Genomic DNA, 13,764 nt, shown 5'->3' on the forward strand with positions numbered 1-13,764 from the left:
TATGAAATCACCTGACTGTCCTTTGGGGAGAAATTCTTTACAGATGAGAAGCTGCTCCCGGCATAGGGTGCTTACATCCACCCAGTTCAGGTGCCTTATAAGAACAAGCCTGACGGGGTATCACTGGAAGAGCAGCAGCAGTACCTTATTTAGTCTGCCTAAATCTCAACACTTTGTGTTAGATTTTGGGGGTTGCTGGTTGCTGATAAGGGCCAGGTGGCCTTCTGTGGGTGTGGGGAAAAGGGAGCTGAGAGCGCCTGGGTGGCGGTATTACAGAAGCGTTACCAACAGAGTACCCGTTGGTCAGAGTCCCCGTTACCAAGACAGTGTTTACAAAGGAGATGCAAGTCCATAGACTGGTCGACCCCACCATGGGTGAGGATGGGGCACGGTCTACCCATTGGACCTCAAGGCAAGAGACTGAACAGACACTGAGAGGATAAACTATAATACCTGCCTCTGGTGTATCCAATTTGGAAATTCAGCCTTAGACCTCTCCTGACTGCCCCTTCTACCAACTCATCCCCTACCTCTTTGTACACATTTCCTAGAGAAAGCTGTCCTTTTTGTTTGGATTTAATTTAATTCATTCAACCCCTAATTCTTGAGTCCCTGGTATGTTCACGACTCAGTACCTGGGTGCACTGGTGAGTCTCAAGGAAAGCAATACCACAAGGTCCTTGCCCTCAAATATAATTTCTTTACTGTTTCTGAGTTCTACAACTGAATTATTTTAGGCAGTGTACGATGACCTATCTTAGGTTCTAACCTAATCTCTTTAAGGTCCAGTTCATAAATTGGTACAACCACTATGGAGAACAGTACGGAGGTTCCTTAAAAAACTAAAAATAGAACTACCATATGATCCAGCAATCCCACTCCTGGGCATAAATCCAGAGAAAACCATAATTCAAAATGATACATGCACCTCAGTGTTCACTGCAGCACTATTTACAATAGCCAAGACATGGCAGCAACCTAAATGCCCATCGACAGAGGAATGGATAAAGAAGATGTGGTACCTATACACGATGGAATATTGTATATATATTGCCATAAAAAAGAACAAAATAATGCCATTTACAGCAACCTGGATAGATCTAGAGACTGTCATACTGAGTGAAGTAAGTCAGAGAAAGACAAATCTAGAACGTCACCCATATGTGGAATCTAATTTTAAAAAATGATAAAAAATGGACTTATTTACAAAACAGAAACAGACTTACAGATATCAAAAACCACTATGGTTACCAAAGGGGAAATATGGCGGGGAGGGATAAATCAGGAGCTTGGGATTAACATACATACACCACTATATATAAGGTAGATAACCCACGAGGACCCACTGTATAGCACAGGGAACTCTACTCAATATTCTGTGATAATCTATATGAGAAAAAAATGAATATATGTATATGTATAAATGAATCACTTTGCTGTATACCTGAAACTAACACAACACTGTAAATCAACTATACTCCAATAAAAAAAAAATCCAGTTCAAATTCTAGATCCCCACGCTGGAAGACTCTGCTTATTCCATGTGGAAATTTTCTCTTCTTTCTTTGATCTCTGTTGAACTTATTATCTGTATCTATTACTTCCTTACCTAAGGTTTGTATAGCCTTAAATATTTAACTCTGTTTCATGTATGTATGGACTGTGAGTCGGGTCACATAAGATACGGTCACGCCCAGCAACCCCACTACTGGGCACGTACCCAGAGAAAACCGTAATTCAGAAAGACACGTGCACCCCAGTGTTCACTGCAGCACTATTTACAATACCCAGCTCATGGAAGCAACCTAGATGCCCGTCGACAGACGAATGGATAAAGAAGACGTGGTACATGTATACAATGGAATATTACTCTGCCTTAAAAAGGAACGAAATTGGGTCATTTTCAGAGACGCGGATGGACCTAGAGACTCATACAGAATGAAGTCAGAAAAAGAAAAACAAATATCGTATATTAACGCGTATATGTGGAATCCAGAAAAATGGTACGGATGAACCGGTTTGCAAGGCAGAAATAGAGACACAGAGGTAGAGAACAAATGTATGGCCACCAAGGGGGGAAAGTGGTGGGGGAGGGGGGAGGTGGTGGGATGAATTGGGAGATTGGGACTGACATATATACACCAATATGTATAAAATTGATAACTAATAAGAACCTGCTGTATAAAAAGATTAAATTCAAAAAAATAAAAAAAAAATAAAAAGAAAGCAAATTTCATAAAAAAAAAAAAAAAAAAAAAAAGAGAGAGGGTCACAGCACCTCCCAGTTCTAGTGAGTTGGCAGTGGTGCCTACGGGCGCCATATCGAGGAGAATTGTGAAGCTGAGCCTGGGTTCTCGGGAAGCAGCATCATGTTCCCTTAGCAGTCTCTGCCATGAATGTGGCAGCATGGGCACATCCTCATTTTTTGCCAGCCCTATTCTTGGTAGATGTTCAAAAAACACCAACTGGCTCTTGAGGGCAGCAGCAAAGGAAAAAGGCAGTCAATCAAATGGCAAATCTATCCTACCCAAGAAAAAGAAACTGGCCACCAATTTCAAAAGTAATCTTAGGCTCTGTTGATAGACTGACACTGCCCACATCCCAAGAAATACTATATGCCACATCTGGAACAGCTTTGGGTCTTCTAAGTGACACAAATGGGAGGCATTTACACGAGAGCAAGCCAAACTGGTGAAAGTCCATATATCGTGCTCTGAGGCTTGAATGAATGGATTAGGAAGACTTGAAGTGAGAGAGGAGCTTTGCCAAGTGTATGGAGGCCCATCACCGAGAAAAAAGAGCATGTGGAATGAGTCAGCCCCAAAAGGCAAGGTAGAGTCAGTGGGAAGCCACAGGTATGTTGCTCAGTATGGGGAAGAGTGTACAGATGCAGGGTGCCTTCAACAGTGGTGCTCCTTCGTTGCCTTCCCACTGCAGGGCGATTAAGCAGAGACTGGATTATAGCCCGATGCCAGAGACAGTTCAGTCCTCATGGAACACAGCAGCCCACAGGCATGTTGACTTTAGTTTACATAAAATATTTTCAGAAATACTGGAGCCAGTATTTGTAAGTTGGGTGATTTCACATAAAAATTATCTCCAGAACATGGAAGGTCTGGAAGCACCGAGACTGTATCCTTCTAAGGCAGGAAGCGTCGCTGATCCCCCTGGGCCTCTCTCTCGCCCGGCTGTGTGCTCGGCACTTTCCAGCCTGGCCACACCTGTGCTCACCCGTGCAACCTGCCCCCATCAACATCTGAGTTTGTGACCACGGGTGTGGAGCGCTGCTTCTCCAGTGACCTGGTGAGAGGGACTAGTTTCCTAAATTTCCTGTCTATTGCTGACTGACACTTTTGTAAAATACCATAAAAAGGAATTAACAGGAAAATGAGAAATTTTAAAAGACATACACAATGCCAAGTTCCCATTTAAAAAAAATTATTCTGGCAAACTGCCATGTAAGTGTATCGGTGCTTCTGCATAGCTGCCCCATTCACAGAGCACAGATGGGCCAGAAGAACCTCACTTGAGTAACACTGGTCTAGAGGATTGCTAGAGGATCCCTGAAATCTGTGTATCCTGCCTGTGGCCCCCTGAACTGTGTACTGATGAACTCCAAGGATGTCAAAATGAGCACGAAGGCACCAAGTCTTGAGCTGGACATGAACAGAGCTGTGGCCCGCCTTACTTCCCCTTGGCTTCCCCCAGTATGACTGGCTGAGTCCCTTAGAACCTGATGTACGTTTGGCATTTACCTTAAAGCACATACTTATCTTATTTAAAACGTGAACCTCTCACACACTGCCTTCCACCTGCAGAGAAAAAAAGGCCGAAGTTCCATCTGACTATCACTCGGGTTCTGCCCAAATGCATGGGGCTTGGGTGCAGCTCCCCCCAAGTCACTGCCCAGGAAGCCGCCTCAGCCAGGCGGCAGGACAGTCTCAGCCCAGGAATGCTTGTGGGAAAAGCAAGAGGGGAGACTTTGAAATTGGGCATTAAGTACAGAAGAAGATGAGGCATAATTGTTCATTTCCCCCACAAACAAATACATTTGTTTATGATTTTCTAAATACTCAGAAAAGCACATCATAAAGTACTTTTGCCTTAATGCTCCTTTTAAAATCCCTAGTAACAATTTCATGCGCTCCACAGACACAGACCATGTAATTTATTCAGGAAAATTAAAACCAGTAATCTGGTATTCTGTGTAAAGATTTTTTTCCCCCTTGCATGTGCTTAAAAAACATTAAAAAAAAAAAAAAAAAAAAAAGAAAAGAAAACAAATCTGCATGTGAAAACAGTCTTTAAAGTGAATTACTATTCCAGAAAATCAAGCTAAGAGAATTCCACTAATGTAACCATTTTCCTTTTTGTTCCTTTACTGATAAAAGAAAGTTATTCGGGGCATCTTCAACGAAGAGTTGAACGAGAAAGAAAATGTTCCACTGAGAAGTGTCCTGCACAGAAGGAGGTGGGCATTTTTCTTTGCATTACAATCTACAGTAACTTTATCTATAAATCCTGAACAAGAGATGCCCAGAATAACCACACTTCATAAGCTTTGCTGAGTTGGAGACATCTACATAGCAACAGTCTTTCGATGGGGAAACATTAATGCTTCTTATATTGGTGATCATCTGTAACATGAGCAATTAAGTACAGTACTAATGGACTGTGGCCAGGAGCCTGGTACTAATATTAAAAACTGACAGAGATGAATAGGTTTGGAGGCAAAACCAGGCTGACAAAGGCATTTTTATGAAGTGCTTGGACCTATTTGATTTAAGCCAATCAGAGGCAAGTTTGGACCAGTCAGGCCCTCAGCGACAATGACGCATTCACAGGCACTGTACCTTTCCTGCTATGCCTTAAATAAAAGCAACGCTGATTCTTTTCAACAACCTGCACTTTCATTATTACACTCATTAATAAACCAAACGTGCCCAACTAATATACAAGTTAACAGTTACTGAGGGAACCGGCTACTGTTTTCTTGTTGGAAAATGAAAACATTTACCGGAAGCATGAACCACACTGCATGAAAATTACATCAGTGGATAATGCATAGTAGATCACTCACTGCTTCTTCACCTTCTAGGAAAGCAAAGCTGGCGGTAGGGAAATAGGAAAAGGAGCCAGTCTCTGTATTAGAGTGAAAACAAGAGCCCAGGTGAACCGGCAGCAGAGGGGGCGCTCCAATCATTCCGATCTGGTTTGGAAGGCTTTAAACATTTCCAAGGGCATCCCCAGACTAGATGTGTGCTCACAAAACCCTGACCCTTTAAAACTCCCTGAACCTTCTGGAAGACAATGGCCCTTCACCAATCTAGTCATCTCTGTTTTAATTGTGTTAGCACAGCCTATAACTAGCAGGAATGAATGAAATCTGCCAAAATCACTCAACACAGTTGTAGTCAAGAGCTTCAGCCTTTTCTTTGACCAAAGCATAACTGGTTCAAGTCCCTGGACAGATCTGAGTGTATACTCTTCCCTTCTTTGGTAGAACCATCAAAGAGAAGTAAGACATCTAGCGCAGTGATTCGCAGACATTTCTCCCCACCACAGCACACAGGAGTACGGGTGATTCCTTTAGAGCATCATTCAAATGAGGGAGGGTGGCATTATGGTAAGTAGAGTCTGATTTGTTTTTAAAAATACCAATATTTGCAGATGATTGATTTAACTATTATAGATTACTAATTATTCATGACACCCCTTGTATCTGACCACAACAACGCAAGAGGGACTAAGATGGCAAAAGGAAGTGCCTACTATACAACTCTTAGAGGAAAACACAGGCAGAACACTCTTTGACATAAATCGCAGCAATATCTTTTTTGATCCACCTCCTAGAGTAATGAAAATAAAAACAAAAATAAGCAAATGGGACCTGATTAAACTTAAAAGCTTTTGCACAGCAAAGGAAACCATAAGCAAAATGAAAAGACAACCCTCAGAATGGGAGAAAATATTTGCAAATGATGTGACCGACAAGGGATTAATCTCCAAAATATACAAACAGCTCATGCAGCTCTGTATCAAAACAAAAACAAAAACCAACCCAATCAAAAAACAGGCAAAAGACCTAAATAGACATTTCTCCAAAGAAGACATACAGGTGGCCAAAAAGCACATGACAAGATGCTCAACATCTCTAATCATTAGAGAAATGCAAATCAACACTATGAGGTATCACCTCATACCAGTCAGAATGGCCATCATCAGAAAATCTACAAACAGTAAATGCTGGAGAGGGTGTGAAGTAAAGGGAACCCTCTTGCACTGTTGGTAGGAATGTAAATTGGTGCAACCACTATGGAGAACGGTATGGAGGTTCCTTAAAAAAACTACAACAGAACTACCATATGATCCAGCAATCCCACTCCTGGCATATATCTGGAGAGAACCATAACTCGAAAAGATACGGGGGCTTCCCTGGTGGCGCAGTGGTTAAGAATCTGCCTGCCAATGCAGGGGACACGGGTTCAAGCCCTGGTCCAGGAAGATCCCACATGCCGCGGAGCAACTAAGCCCATGAGCCACAACTACTGAGTCTGCGCTCTAGAGCCCGCGAGCCACAACTACTGAGCACGCGTGCCACAACTAATGAAGCCCGCGTGCCTAGAGCCTGTGCTCTGCAACAAGAGAAGCCACTGCAAAGAGAAGCCTGAGCACCTCAACAAAGAGTAGCCCCCGCTCGCTGCAACTAGAGGAAGCCTGCGCGCAGCAACGAAGACCCAAAGCAGCCATAAATAAATAAATAACTTATTAATTAATTAATTAATTTAAAAAACACAGACTCTTTAAAAAAAAGATACATGCACCCCAATATTCACTGCAGCACTATTTACAATAGCCAAGACATGGAAGCAACCTAAATTTCTCTCTCCATTGACAGAGGAATGGAGAAAGAAAATGTGGTACATATGTATAATGGAATATTACTCAGCCATAAAAAAGGACGAAATAATACCATTTGCAGCAACATGGATGGACCTGGAGATTATCATACTAAGTGAAGTAAGTCAGAGAGAGAAAGACAAATATTATATGATATCACCCATATGTGGAATCTAGTTTTAAAAAAATTATAAAAATGCACTTATTTTACCATACAGAAACAGACTTACAGATATCAAAAACAATTTATGGTTACCAAAGGGGAAATATGGCGGGGAGGGATAAATCAGGAGCTTGGGATTAACGTGCACACACTACTATACATAAGATAGATAACCAACAAGGACCCGCTGTATAGCACAGGGAACTCTACTCAATACTCTACACAATGGCCTATATGGGAAAAGAATCTGAAAAAGAATGGATACATGTATATCTATAACTGAATCACTTAGTTGTACACCTGAAACAAACAACATTGTAAATCCACTATACTCCACTGTAAAATAAAAATTAAATTTAAAAAAAGAAAGGAAATGCAAATGCCAAGAACGGGTTAAGGACCGTGCTAATCACCCTGGAACAGCTGTGCTCCAACCTGGGTTTCAGGGTCTGTGCAGGGATTTCTATGTTGGGGGCCCCATGGGGCGCCCACAGCTGACTACTGTCTCTCAACTCCGAATCCACTCTTCTGTGCTCCGCTTGGTGATGCTGGGACTGGGACAACACAAATTACATGTCTCTCTTGTCAGCTGTCTCCCTATTGGGGTTCTGCAAATGGGGCCCTAGCAGGCCAGGGGAAGGGAGAAGGGACCACCTTCCCTTTTGCTTGCTGTTCATTTCAGTGCCAACCCAACAATAACGTAGCACGGTGCCTCTCCTCTGAGCCCCTGAAGGACCAGTACTGGCTGGGCGCCTCTACCTATGAGGGATCTGAACCCCAGTTTGGTGAGGTCCACTCTCCAAACTTCTGGGTGGTGATAACCTACCTTCTTTTCTCTATTCCTTCAACCCTAGGAAACCTATGGTTACTGCCTCCATATTAGTGGACTGCTTCACACCAACGCTTGTTAAGCAGTTCCCTACAGTAAATTCTCTTTGTTGAATACTTAGTGTGGATTTTTATTTTCCTTCCTGGATCCTGACTGATACACTGACCAAACAAATTCTAGATTTGGAGCAGTAACCGACATAGCTTTTCAAAAAATGTATTCCAGTGGGAGACCAAACCTTTATGAAGTCTGCTCCCAAGAATGAGAGAAGAAAAATCTCTAAAAACCTTTAATAATGCTTTTAGTTGCTAAAGTTGGAGGTATCTCTATTAGAATTTTCCATTTTGACTGACTGAAGGCATGTGGGATTCTGCTACTCCAGGAAGAGGTAAATCATAAAACAAAAGTACACAACCTTCAAAAGAACATATCTTGGCATTTCATTTAAGATTGAAGCTATTTTTATCCACACAACTGCTTGAGTAAATTAAACACACAGCCACACACACATACACACACACACACACACACACACGTACCTAGTACTATGAAATCCAATCCTTTTTCTATTCCAAACCTTATCTGTTTTTTGACCATGTGATGCTTTGTAATACATTTGATTAATTTTTCACTCTAACTAGGTGAGCCAGCTCACAGCTGAGATAACACTCCTTTTTCAAATTTTAATTGCTATCTGGTCCTTTAAGTGTGACGGTTCACATGTTGGGGACGTTTGCACATGGAGCTAAGGGAGGTTCACTATCATTAAGAAAAACTTTGCAAGTAGAGACAGTGTTGCTAGTGAAAATGTTTTGATTAAAGCCTTGACTCATAATCAAAACAAGATGACTGTGGTACCTCAGACACTACCGAACACTCACCCCGGGTACCAGTGCCTTTTCGTACTAGAACTTCAGTGCTGTAAGTGTTATGTACAGTGAGGGTGCGGGCTTTTGTATTAAATACTGCGAGACATAACACTCACATTTAAAAAATTCGTGCAGTATATTGCAAACAATGCTATGAAAAGTAATAATTCGAATTCCTCTTATCAATTTTTTAAAAATCCTTTTCTGGATTATAACACTGTCAAGTAAGGCAATCTCTTGGGAATACTTTGTGAGAATTTTTCATAGGGTACTAAACCCAACTCCATTTTCTATGATTATACCTATAAAAACATTCCAAGTTTCACTGAATGGCCATACTAAAAGAGGCTCTGTGTTAAGTGCAATGCAGATAAAAATATAATTGGACTCAAAAGAAATATGACTAAGAGTTGATGTGTGCGGTGACATTATCTGAAGATGCATCTGTATGATCCAAAGACGGGTGTTGAGCGTGTGGGCTGAAGTTGGAACGGTAGCTGACTATGTGAAGAGCGACCATCAAATTTAGCACTTGTGTTTTATTTTTCAAAGGAGCAACCTAACTGGCCCGTTTGCTCAGCTGACCGTGTCTTGACTTCATTCCATCCACGGCCATCATTAAAACACACACAGACACACAGACACCTCTACTTGGATCTCACAAGCTCTGAATTTGAAACCATGAAGCCAAGTCGGTCAACACTACTGCAGGGAAATGCCAGTGATAAGGAAGTTGTTAGGACCTAAAGAAATTAAGTCGGGGCTGGAAGTACAGAGCAAGGATGACGCGTGATTTACGCTAACTGGTCTTCAGCATTGTGGGTGACGCAGTCCTCATGCAAAGGGGAAAAATTCCTGAGGATACAACCCTCAGAGGAGGCCAATTTGGCATTATTTCTTGTTTGCATTATCATCACCTTTCTGAGAGAAGCTGAAATTATTAGAAAACCAAACCACACAGAGCTTGGCAAGAAAGGATTTCCTGGGTCAAAAGCATTAGAAGAAAAACACCAAGATGGGAAAAAACAATGGATCTTATCTGGGACCAATTTTCTTATTAAAGAAATGCTTACTTTTCAATATTAATGCAGTCAACATTAATACTTTTCAATATTAATGCAGTTACATGGCAACCTCATAGTAACACCACAGACCCCAGAAGCTCAAAGTTTTCCAGAAGCTGAAAGTTCTCATAGCAAATAAACCTACAGAGTACAGAGAACATATTGAATAATCTATGCTTGTTGCGGGGGGGGGGGGGGGGGGGGGGAAGGGTAAGTATTATCAGGCAGGTGGTCACAGGATAAAACCAAACTAAAGGAACTTAATCTAATTTCATCCCTTATAACCAGAGAAAGCCATGTTCCCTGAAAATCACAAGGCAGTATGCAAAGTAAAATGCCAGAGGGATATTTTCTGTTTCCTAAAAGGTCTTACGTTTGACCAATTAACTTCCAAGTAACACACTTTTAATTAATCAGTGACTTTCCAAGAAAGGGTGCCTTACCTTTCATAATGTCTGCGGGTACAAGTGGCGGCACTGGTGCTCCCAGGATTACCGCCTAATTCATCATAAATATGTTTCCATTGACGGCGGGCTGTTATCTGAAAAAAGTGGCGATGAGAAATTTAATCTTGCATCATAAGAGATTCACAGTGCCAGGATTCAATACATATGCAACAGTCAGAAGAGAACGGTCTATTCTGGAAACCCAGAAACAGAGATGTCCAAATGAGTATATGGGAGACTTAACGGGCTTATAGTAAGATCTCGCTTTTAGCATTTTTCTTTACAGTAAAAATGGAATTCTGCTTTGGGCTCTATATTTTGTCACCCTTAGCGCATTTTTATCTGAGGCATCTCCCTGGATATTCACGTAGTTATTTGCCCCCAAGGTCCCAAACTTATACTCTGTTCCTTTATGTCATGTGATAAAGCATCAAAATAAAATAAGATTTCAGCTAAAATATATCTTAGTGTAGCAGTCTAAGTGAATCAGAATTAACATTACTTGCTTAAGGGAGATGGTAATGGGTGTCTGAGCACACAGGTAAAGACAGAGTTTTCATAAAACATGCTTTTGTATCTTCCGGTTTTTCAACTATTGTGATGTGTTGCCTACTTTAAAAACTAAAAAAAAAATTACTACACAAATTAATTAAAATGATCAAGTTGGTTATGAAATTTATAGTCATCTCAGGCTGTATTTTTATGCCAGCTCCTCTAACCATCAGAACAAAACCAAAATCTGAAACTGTCTATGTCGCAAGCTGTTTATTTTTCTTCACTTAGGTCAGGAAAATGGGATATCCATCAAATCCTATGAAAATTAACATATTCCAAAGTTAAAATGTAAGCTCTGTATTTTACTGAGTTGGGTGAATAAAAACAAACAGCTTGCAACATACCGAAAGGCATACTATGGTCTTGTTTTTTTTCTTTAATTTTATTTTTATATGTAAATTACGATTTTACAAAATAACAGATGCATGATCTAGCAAATGATTAATCTGGGGAAACCACGTCATTTACCACATCTGAGCAATCTAGTGTTTCCTTGAAACTGGGAAGACCGAGCAAGTTCTGAGATCCTTGTGAACGTTTCTAAACAGGGCTCCAGGAAAACTCTGTTAGTGGAATGTGCAGGGGGCAGGGCGTGGCAGAGGTGCCAGTGGCATTTAAACAATCAGAACAGGAGGCTTCTTTTGAAAAACACCCACAGAGCTGCCAGCGGAGTTCACTTAGGGGCTAGAGGCAGCAATGCGTGAAAAAAAATCTCAGCGTGCATCCAGGGGCTCTGTGATTGTGATCTCAGGAGGAGGAGGGTGGTTAAATATGGTAGGGTAAATGGTACCCTTTCCATTTCAAATAAAAAGAACCCCTTCATTTCCATAAACCCTTCTTAACAGACACAAGTAGGACCTCGAGACAACGTGAGTTTTGCACTGTTCAATTTCCCATGAAGCATTCTCGAACCAATTTGTTTCAATAGTTCTTGTTAGCCTGAGCCACCTCTTAGATCTACTAGCAGGTATAACTAAAAATCCTCCTGTATCTGTAGCTTGGTTTAGATTATAATAATAAATGTTTTTTCAAGCCCCTTTAAAAATACTCAAAATACATATTTTGGTAATTATTTTATATTTAGTTACAATCTCCCTCCAACCTTTTAAATATTACAGTTTCAGGCTGATCCATTCTAGACCTGTGTATCACAGAAGAATAAACAGGTTCCCCTTCTTCCAAGTATCTACCTTATTCCTCAAAGCCCTTAGAATACTGAGTCCCTTGAAACAAATCTCCATATTCCCTTCCCTAAGGTGAGGTGTGGGCCCTGGAAAATAGCCTATGTGTGTTCCTGCAATCACTTCAGAAAGAAACCATCACTCTTGTCATTCTTGTATCTCTTGTGTACACTATATTTTATATTTTGTAAAGAGTTTTCATATCCATGATATCATTTAGTCCTCCTACCAGCCTGTGAGGCAGATTATAGGAATGTCATTCACAGACAAAGGAAACAAGTCTCAGAGAGGTTGCACGACTTCCCTAAGGACACACAGCAGCAGAGTGGGAATGCCAGGACTCATACCGATGTCTTATGGTCCCAAGAGCAGACTTTTTTTCCACTACATCAAAGCAGCCTCCAGATCAGAATGACCTGATGAACAGTGTAGCAGGGTGACAATATAGAACTCCAGGGGCCTTTTGCTTCGAAGGAAGGAGATAACTGTGGGACCCATGGCTTCTGCTACAATTTCTCAAATTCTCACTAGTGGGAAAATAGCATCGCTACGAGGTCAGCAAGAATATAAGGGGGTGGGTTGGGTTACCAGTGCTCTGAGATTTTACTCTCTTAAAGTAAAACCATTAAAACTGTGGTTCCTGCCACCCTGCCCACTTGTGTCTCTAGTTAGAACATAGGTTCACCATTAAGTCACAGATAAGTCCCAATTATACCAGAATCCATCCATTCACTCATCCATTCACTCACCAAACATTTATTGAATATCTCCCATTTGTTGGGTACTGTGCTAGCAGCTGGGTGGCAACAGTAAAAACCCAACACCCAAGATGACTGCATCCTAGTGGCAGATACCCAAAAATAAGCAAATGACCAAATATATAAACAAAGTACTACTGACTGTGAAAAATATAATGAACAAGAGGCCACTGCTGACAGGGATGTGTGTGGAAACTGGCCGTGTTCCCTACCCACAACCCATCATCCAGACTAGGGGATGCCCTGTTAAACACATGCCTATGACAGAAATGACAAAACTTCTTTGAGAATAAATAATGAATTATCAAAAGGAAAAACAAAAAATCTTCCTCACACCAGGATTGAAACTGTGGCAGCGGGAAGCCAGCATCAGTCACCACTTGGCATTAATAAACCATATGCAGCTGGCTAGGGGTCTGTGTTAGCCCCCCGCTAGCAGGTTCTGGTGTTTCAATACAGTTTTTACCAGTGGAGAAAAGACAAGGGCTGGGCCTTCAAGGAAGTGGGTTCTCAACTGTTTACTGAGCTTCCACTGGCCATCCTGGATGAATCAGGCCATTTTGAGATATTTTCTTTCCACAGGAAAGTCATAAAATGTGCTCTTTCCAACTGCTAAATGCTTTTAAGTACACAGTTCTCCTGGGTATACATCTCTTATTTTTTGTGCCCAGATGCGCTTTCAATTCAAACGCTGACCATAGGCTCTACAGCAAGAAACGCCTAAATCCTCGCCTTGTCCAAACCTACAGGGGGTCCCAGAGCCCTATGAGGAGAGAGAGGAGGACAGAGCTGGGACAGCTCCTGGGCGTCATGCCCCCACCTGTGTACCTCTGCCTTCTGTACTAATAGGCTTTCGTCGTGCCTAGGTACGCATTGGCTTTGGGTTTTTATTCTGTTGTCCTCTCTGGATGTGTGTAAGCTTTAAACCCAGTCTCAGGCAGAAGCAATGTCTGCCTCCTGGTATCTGGCCCCCAGCCCCATTCAGCTGGAAAGTTTGAT

The 13,764-nt window shown here is 41.6% G+C and overlaps 1 protein-coding gene across 4 annotated transcripts in view; it reads right to left on the reverse strand.

Moving 5' to 3' along the window:
* The window catches only part of ARID5B (AT-rich interaction domain 5B), a 188,738-nt gene that overhangs the window by 16,913 nt on the left and 158,061 nt on the right, over window positions 1-13,764 (reverse strand). For all 4 annotated transcript variants that reach the window (XM_068547476.1, XM_068547477.1, XM_068547479.1 and 1 more), the window contains one exon: window positions 10,269-10,366. In XM_068547476.1, coding sequence (XP_068403577.1) covers window positions 10,269-10,366 — 98 coding nt within the window. The remainder of the gene's footprint in view (window positions 1-10,268; window positions 10,367-13,764) is intronic.

This window comes from Eschrichtius robustus, chromosome 7, assembly GCF_028021215.1.
Source record: "Eschrichtius robustus isolate mEscRob2 chromosome 7, mEscRob2.pri, whole genome shotgun sequence".
NCBI lineage: Eukaryota > Metazoa > Chordata > Mammalia > Artiodactyla > Eschrichtiidae > Eschrichtius > Eschrichtius robustus.